Source organism: Olea europaea, chromosome 11 (assembly GCF_002742605.1).
Source record: "Olea europaea var. sylvestris chromosome 11, O_europaea_v1, whole genome shotgun sequence".
Lineage (NCBI taxonomy): Eukaryota > Viridiplantae > Streptophyta > Magnoliopsida > Lamiales > Oleaceae > Olea > Olea europaea.
Genome location: NC_036247.1, coordinates 35,073,874 through 35,082,524, shown reverse-complemented (window position 1 = coordinate 35,082,524; position 8,651 = coordinate 35,073,874). Strand labels below are relative to the sequence as shown.

Below are 8,651 nucleotides of genomic sequence, written 5' to 3'. Positions count from 1 at the left end.
TTTACTGTCCCAAAAACCAATAAGCAGCAACAGAAAATCAAAAGAATACCAAGATTTTTCGCTCGTAGGCCTGATGTTCACCCACAAAGGGTTAATCACCTCGTTGAGTATCTACCTTAAGTGATTTTCGCTCCAATCCACTAGAATCCAACAAAAAATATCAAGGTTTTAAGAATTACAACACAAGCGATTCGAAGATCTAGGCCTCATACCCAAAAACTCTCTTTTCTCTCTCAAAACCAATTACACCATATTAATCGACACCAACTGTTCAATTAAAGAACACAAAAACCACAAACATACTGCAATCTATTCTAGATTTCACTAAGAACGTCTAAAACCAAGAAGATTACAAACGAAAACCAAGAATTTTCAGATAGAATGAACAAAGAACAAAACAAGAGAAAACTTTAGAATTATCTCAAACTCTATTGCACAAATCAGAGAAGTCAGGGATATAAAGGTCACTTGCATCCAACGATTCAGCCAACAATAGGTGGCACCATCTCAACCGTCCATCATAGTCGGGGTTTAAGTAAATGCGAGATTGAGCACAAATGGCCAAAACCGGGTCAGGTTCCATTGACAAAAGGGCCAAAAACATGGGCAGCATCATTGGACCTATAAAAAAATGTCTAGCATCATTTTAACAGTTTCCTAGCTTTTCATTCATTGAAATAAAATAAATAAATGAACCAAAGAAACTCTAAAGAAGTCTTATTGGCTTTTCACTCGTATTAAAAAAATAAATAAAAATAAACAAATAAACTCTTCAACTAAATTTACGTCGCTGAAAGTTGGAAAAATTATATATATAAATCGTGCATCTGTATTCATGTTGTTTCATAATACTCTGTAAGTTCTACATTTCTTCCATTGTGAAGAGGTGACTCCACTCTTATCTTGTCCAAATTTCGTACGCATCAAATAGCCTGATGAATGCACTGAAAAAAGATCTCCTGGAAACTTGGTCCTCAGCAATCAAAATTTCTGGACCAGTAAAATAGAATTGAGGAGTTCAAATGTTAGGTTATGTCACTGCACAGCATTTACCAGAGGTGCTAGTCCTTGGTCAGGCATTTGTAGTGGTCGTGCTAGGTTACCTCCCTTTAGAGAAGTAGAAAATAGCAAGCGCTCTAGTCATGACATACCAGAAGGGAAGAAAGAAGATGGTCAGCAGCTCCACTTATAATGGCACCCTGGCTTTTTACACGCAGCAAATAATTCAATGCTCCATCAGTGATAATTTCTCCTGGGATCAGAACTGGTATACCAGGTGGATAAGGACATATAAGCTCCCCACAGATTTTTCCAAGACTATCCTCTATGCCGATTTTTGCTTTCTTCGCAAAAAAGGCTTCTCTTGGACTCAAATTCATGCTAATATCATTGAAGGGTGCTGAGCACAAGATATCAACTGCTCTATTTTCTGTATCAGCACTGGCCGAGAAATTTTCTGATAGATACTTCAATCCAGACACGAGCCTTAATACATGCTCTCTCTTTGTTCCGAGGTTAAATGCAAATGTAATAGATCGGGTCCCAACAAGTTCAGAAACTACCTTGAAATCCCTACATAAGATATCATCGGCTTCAAAACCAGAGAGACCTAAGCGCCAGACGCCAATAGTGACTCGCAAAGGATCAATAGCAGAAAAATTAGAGAAGTTTGGCAAGTAGAGGACTGAGATTCCGCGAATTTTATTGATCATATGTTTGGCTTCAAGAGTTAATTCAACAGCTTTGTTGAAAACAGTGTCTCGGCTATCACTGAGATGAGCCCGAGCAGCATCTAATGATGCTAATAACAGATAACTCGGGCTACTGCTTTGAAGCATTTGAAGACACCAGCAAATCCTTTCTCTGTCTACGAGGTTACCTGACATGTGCAACATCGATGACTGTGTAAGAGAGCATAGGACTTTGTGAGTAGATTGTATGACAAGATCTGCTCCTTGAGCAAGGGCTGAGATAGGCAGCTGCTGATGGAAGCCAAAGTGAGCCCCATGAGCCTCATCAACAATTATAGGAATTTTATGCATATGACACAACTCTACAATTGCACCGATATTGCTGCAAACACCATGGTAAGTCGGGGAAATGACCAAAACGGCAGCTGGTTTTCGACCTTCCATCTCTAGTTCCTTGATTGTTTTCTCTACCTGTTAAAACATCAATCTTGGATTTACACAAATTCCAACGAAACTTATATCCCATGTAGGAAAAAATCTACTTATTCTCAGACATCCAAAATTCTTCCATTAAAAATTAAAATTAAAGCCTAAATTTTGAAAAGAAACAACTTTTGACACACAAGTGTCAACAATACTATAACATACTCAGGGCCCATTTGGCAGGGGCTTCTGCTTCTACTTTATGTAGATGAGCTTCTTAAGGCACCTTGAACTAGCTTTCTCTAAAAGCTCCTCTAATCAGGCAAAACACTTCTAGAAAATTATACAAATAGGTGCAAAAGCAACTTCTTAGTGTCAAAAACAACTTTTGGCTTTTTCAAAAACAGGCACTTAATTCTACTTGCCTGTAAATGACTGATGCCACCAGCAATGTCCCAGTTATGGTCATACTCGGGGACAATGTACTTGGGTAGTACACCAGATAATATCATGGCAGAGATCGCGGACATGTGAGAGTTTCGAGGAAGGATAAGGGTGTCTCCAGGTAAACAAGTAGCCATAATTGCTGTCTGGACTCCACACGTACTGCCCCCAACAAGAAACCATGTTTCTGATGCTCCAAAAAGTTTGGCTGCCTGTTTTTGTGCTTCTAAAATAGGCCCCTCTGGAGCAAAAAGGTTGTCCAGCTCTGGAAGCTCGGGTAAGTCATGAAGAAATGGTCTGACGCCAATCAGCTGTCTCAATGATGATGGTGCTGCATGCCCTCTGTTATGCCCTGGAAAGTGAAAACTGGCTGCATTTTCTTCTGCTGAAGCTTTTAGAGCACTAACTAGAGGTGGGAGCCCGTAGTCCTTGACTTTCTGAGAACCAGTCTTAATGGAATTATGCACCGTGTCGTATTCTAAGATTTCACTTTGTCTTTTTGCTTCTTGCCTTTTCCCTAATCCTATGCTGCAATTTTCCTGCATAACATAAAAACAGAAAACTGATATCTTCTTAAATTCTTGGATTTGGAAATGATGAAAAAATAATAAAAGGGTAATTAGCACAAAACATCCCTACCTTTCGATATTTTTGTGGAAAACGTCCCTACCTTTTATTTTTTGGTGGATTACACCCTTACCTTTACATTTTTTTGCGCAAAACGTCCTTCTGTCAACTCTCCGTTAAAATGCTCCGTTAAATCAAAAAGGTAATTAGCACAAAAGGTCCCTACCTTTCAAAGTTATTGTGCAAAACGTTCCTACCTTTTATTTTTTAGCATAATTAGCAGAAAAGGTCCCTACCTTTCAATATTATTGTGCAAAACGTCCCTACCTTTCATTTTTAGCATTTTTACCCCTACCTTTCACCTTTTATTGCAAAAAGGTCATTTTCATCCATTTTTTTAATAAAATGACGATTTTACCCTCCTATTCAAATAAAACAAAAGGAAAAGATGAATTACCAACTGCAACCATAATCCTTAAATTTTTAAAAAATTACAAAAAATCATAAATTCTCAACTACCACCATTTTCACAACCTATTAAGCTGCCAACTATAAATCCACATAATACCACCTTTCGGGCACCATGCCCATTGGACTCCACCACCGTAAATGTGGTTGTTTCGAACAGATTGGTGACCAATACTATGGAGGAGGATATTGGGAAGAGTGAGGCGACGTTGGTGGTGGTAGAGTCCTATGTGTTGTGGTCGAAAAGTGGTGCTATATGAATCTATAGGTGGTGGCTTGGTGGGGTTGTGAAAGTGGCGGTAGTGGAGAATTTAGGATTTATCTGTAATATTTTGAAAGATTTAGAACTATGATTGCAATTAATTAATTATTTTTTTCTTTTCTTTTTGTTTTATTTTAATAGGAGGGTAAAATCGTCATTTTATTGAAAAAATGGATGAAAATGACATTTTGCGCAATGAAAGGTGAAATGTAGGGGTAAAAATGCTAAAAATGAAAGGTAGGGATGTTTTGTGCTAATTACCCATAATAAAAATATTTGCCAAGAAAAATACATTGAGGTAATAATAGATCACCAAACTAATTTCTCCCAAGATTCTAGTCCTGATTTTTATTTGTTTTCTGATAATTGTATTTAGATCAATCAGAGCAATGAGTAGACATAATTATGGTGTCGAGTAAGGTTCTCTTAAACATCTAATGCCTCTTCCATCTCTCGTTCCCACCCAAAAAAATAAATAAATAAATAATAAATAATAAATAATAATAATAATAATTGAATGGGGAACAACAATAACAACAGTTTATGAAATGTATTCGTATTGATTTAACAAAATAATGAGGAAAAAAGAAGAATGCATCTAGGACAGAGGATATTCGTGCATGTCAATGGATATTAGGAAATAATCCGTGTAGTTAGATTATAATTTATATAGGTCAGTTGGATAGATATATATTGCCACTTATGAAAGTTTCAATAAATATGTGTTTCTTCCCATTGCGTAAATATGATATCCTTGCTAACTGGTTCATATTTTCCAGTGATGTAATAATATGAAATTGATTAATTACACAGAAGAATGGAATGTGACAACCCTTATAAATTCTCCTCCTGGTTCACGAAGTTAATTTCTACATGTAATGTCTAGACCAAAAAATGGAAAACCAAAATAAAATCCTGAAGGAATATAAAGGCGTAGAGATGGAAACTAACATGAACGAGGGGAGGGATTTTTTGAGCGGAAGCACCAGCCAGGAGAAAATGTTGGAAATTTAAAGCAATGAAGAGAAGAAAAATTGGTAATAAAAGAATATAGATATAATAAGAGGCTTGAACACGAAAATAATAATGCTATCCTCAAACGTTATTTGTCCCCTTTCCAATGCTTTTGAGGAGTTCCGACAAATAGTTTGTAGGATTGTGTGAAGAACACCAAAAACAAAGTGTATCTTTCACAAAGAACAAATGAAAATAGATATAAGATTGATTATGTGATAATTTGGGAGAATACTTTTGTGGTGGATTTCTTAATTTTCTCAAGAGTGTTTTTTATTACAATTGGAACACCTATTTATAGGCTATGAAGGGTTCCCACGAAATTGTGCAAAATTATGTTGAAAAGGCACCAAATTCAAAAGAAAAACGGTAAAAAACGAATCACCAACGGTCACTTTGTATAACCATGCGACTGCATGGGCTATAACCATGCGGTCGCATGGTTATAGAGCCCATACGATCGCATGATTATAGTGCAAGTGGCCCTCCCAGTTTCGGAAGGACCTCATGCGGCCGCATGGGCTTAGGTTAAGCCCAAAAAAAAGAAAAAAAATATATATTTCAAATTTTGAACAACTAAAATTCTAACTGAAAAAAGAGGGGGAAATGCAGGAATATAGCTTGATTCATAGCGAAGATTAATGTTGGGACTAGCGAGAGTGAGAAGATAGTAACAATAATAAGCTAAGACTTATTCCCAACAAACTTGAGGTCTAGTATATGACTTGCTTTTTCCATTCCATTTGTTTAAAAGTAATCTTCGCTGGGACTAGCTAGAGCCGAGAAGATAGTAATAATAATAAGCTTAGCCTTATTCCCAACAAACTTGAGGTATAGTATATGACTTGCTTTTTCCATTCCAATTGTTTAAAAGTAATCTTCGCTGGGACTAGCGAGAGCCGAGAAGACAGTAATAATAATAAGCTAAGCCTTATTCCCAATATGCTTGAGGTCTAGTATATGACTTGCTTTTTCCATTCCATTTGTTTAAAAGTTTCCTGTTTCAGAAGGCCCGACAAAAATTAAACATTCTGCAAACAGCTCAAGATATTTTACTGGTCTACTTCCCCCCCTTTCTTCTTACAACGTTGGGATTATGTAGCTCTTTCTAATAAGACAGCCTTCAGGTAAATCATAAATGCAAGATATGCCACAGAAGTCTACATCGTCCTTAGCCTAACTAGGGAAAAAAAACAAATAAATAAAAGATTGCAAATGAGGGGTAAAAATTAGGCAGGGTGATGACAGCAAGGACAAAGAGCGGTGGATTGTGGGGGAAGTGAACTATCGGAGCAGACAAGGAGGGAACGAAGCGATGGGCAGTTGATGGCCAATGAGGGAGGGAGAAGGGGCATTTATAGGTTAATGGACCTAAATATATGCAGAGACCTAGAAATGGTTAATTGTTCTTCAAAACAAGGTTAATCAAGATAAAAAGAAAATCTGAATAGTACTTAAACTGATAAGATTTCATATGCTATATGTTCCAAATAGCAAAAAGGAATTTTACTTGAGCAGTAAAATCTTTTACTTTAAGTTATGCAGATGAAGATTAATGCCATATAGACAAATATCAAATAAAATTTTCTTAAAAAGTCAGCATCTTCAATCTTATATTTAGCTTTAGATACTGAAGCACCTGCTATTCTAATTAACTAGACAATAATCTGTCACATTAATTGACTTCTAATAAATAAATTATACATAGATTTGAAGCCCATCTATTGACCTGTTTGGTCTCAAACTAGGAGAATAAAGCTTTTATCCCTAAGTTTCTTCCATTTTTATAACAAACACATTAAGATTTTTCAGAATGTAATGGCAAAATAGCATCCCAAAAGGGATTTAAAATAAATAAATAAATCTCGGGTTAGAAGAATACCAATCCAGCTGATAAAAAAGAAGATAATTTACAAAAAAACCCCACCTGGGAAATGCAAGCTCTTGGTCCTTTCCTAAGCCTGAAACTCCAGTAATTGCCAAAACTCAGAGTCAAGCTCTGCCCACAAAGCATAAAACAACTTAGTTTATAAAAAGTAGCATTTCCCTTTAAAATATTGTAATTTGAGAGGCAAATGTGGCATCAATTAACAAAAATAGGCTACAAACTGTGTATTTGTGAGTGCGTTTGATAAAGGGTCTTACCATATCCAGAAGACACAGCATTCAGCCATAGGCTATCCGTTTATTGAAGAAGAAATTATTTGTGGTCTTTAATATGGGTAAATTATAGAGATAGTCCGCAACCTTAGACCATTGTGATCTTCAGATCCTTAAGCTACCAAATATGGTAAGTAGGTCCCTAATCTTTTAAAACAGTGTCATGTTTTTACATTGTAAAAATTCCTCAATGTATACCCATTTATGCACTTTAAGCTTCAATATTTGTTTCTGGGCATTAATCTCTTCACCATTTCAAAAAATAAGTGCAAAATTGTTTTTAGTTTCAATTTAAATCCAAATTTAAGTTCAGGTGATCATATTTATGTCACGATTTCGTTAAGTACACCACAATTTATTATAATGACGACTCTCAATTTTTTTCTTTTTTTAACACTTATATCACTAACTTTTATAGTTTTTATCTTAGCGATATTATCTTTAATAAAGCTCCCCGCACAGGCCCTGTGCCTTTTGCACAGAGCCTGTACAGGAGCTCTAACATGTGGGGTCCATCCCCATGTGTGTACATATGTACAGACCATGTGCAAAATGGTATATGCAGATAGAATTATTGTATTATTTTTAACTTTCAATTAATTAACTTATTTTTAATTCAATGACGATTTCTGTCCACATATTTTGTTGTTTAAGGAAAAAATATCTTGTCAAATTTTTTATTTGTTGTTTACCTAGTTTATCTAAAAATAAGATAATCAAATAAGTCTTTTTTACTCCTTTCTATTCAAAAAATTGGGTGATTTGTATGTAAATTTATTTATAAATTAGTATAATCAATTAATTGACATAAACATAATTCAACAACAATATAAAAATAAGAAGAGAGTTAGAAAGAAAACAAGTATATTGAGAGTTATGTCGACAATATTATCCTAAAGTCGTGTTGTCTCTCCTTCGTGCGGATTCTTTTGACACTATATGGTTTCAAGATGAAACCCACGTGACTGTCTCTCCATGGACACGATCATAGGGAAATAAGCGAACGAGTCTCTCATTGAGTTACCAAAATAATATAAATATAATATAAGATTGTAGAGGGGGGAATACTTCAAGTTTGTATAAGATATGTACAACAATAAAATCCAATCATCTTTATAGGTAAAATTTCAACCCCCACATTTATACTATTAAAACACTAGTTATAATATGTATTATGGTTTTTAAATTTTATATTAAATCTTAAAATTAAAGGGTTTTAATTTGGAAGGTTGAAACTTTTATTTTTAAGTTACAACCTAAATTATGAGATGTAATTTTATATTAAAAGTTAATATTAAAAATCAAAATTGAAAATTAATATTTGTTGTAAAAGTTTAAAACTTTTAAAAAATGTTCCAACAATCCCCCGCAAGTTTTAAACTTTCGAAATAAATAAATATATAGCGGGTGTTTGGCCCCCATTCTTAACTAATTTTAATGGATAGAATAGTATTTTTTAGAAAATGTGTGGTTGAAAAAGAATGAAAAGTTTTTGGTTTGTATGTAATATTATTTTATAAAAAATTGTGTAGTTGAAAATAAGAGAGAGAAAAAGAATGAGAATGAGATAAGAATGGGAGTCAAACATGGGCTATATATAATAGTGGCAACGTTATACTATG

The 8,651-nt window shown here is 34.8% G+C and overlaps 1 protein-coding gene across 2 annotated transcripts; it reads right to left on the bottom strand.

Annotated features, from left to right (window-relative positions):
• Nucleotides 1–291: 291 nt before the first annotated feature.
• Nucleotides 292–7,094, bottom strand: LOC111404211 (arginine decarboxylase-like). Of its 2 annotated transcripts, XM_023032991.1 has the most exons (5): nucleotides 7,015–7,094; nucleotides 6,797–6,868; nucleotides 2,540–3,097; nucleotides 1,152–2,162; nucleotides 292–621 (listed from the first exon to the last, which is right to left on the bottom strand). In XM_023032991.1, the coding sequence occupies exons 1-5, from the start codon at nucleotides 7,033–7,035 to the stop codon at nucleotides 613–615; spliced, it is 1,671 nt and encodes a 556-aa protein (XP_022888759.1). In that variant the 5' UTR covers nucleotides 7,036–7,094; the 3' UTR covers nucleotides 292–612. The 2 variants fall into 2 exon arrangements, with proteins under 2 accessions (XP_022888759.1, XP_022888757.1); XM_023032989.1 differs by lacking the exon at nucleotides 292–621 and having other exon boundaries at nucleotides 703–2,162.
• Nucleotides 7,095–8,651: the final 1,557 nt, after the last annotated feature.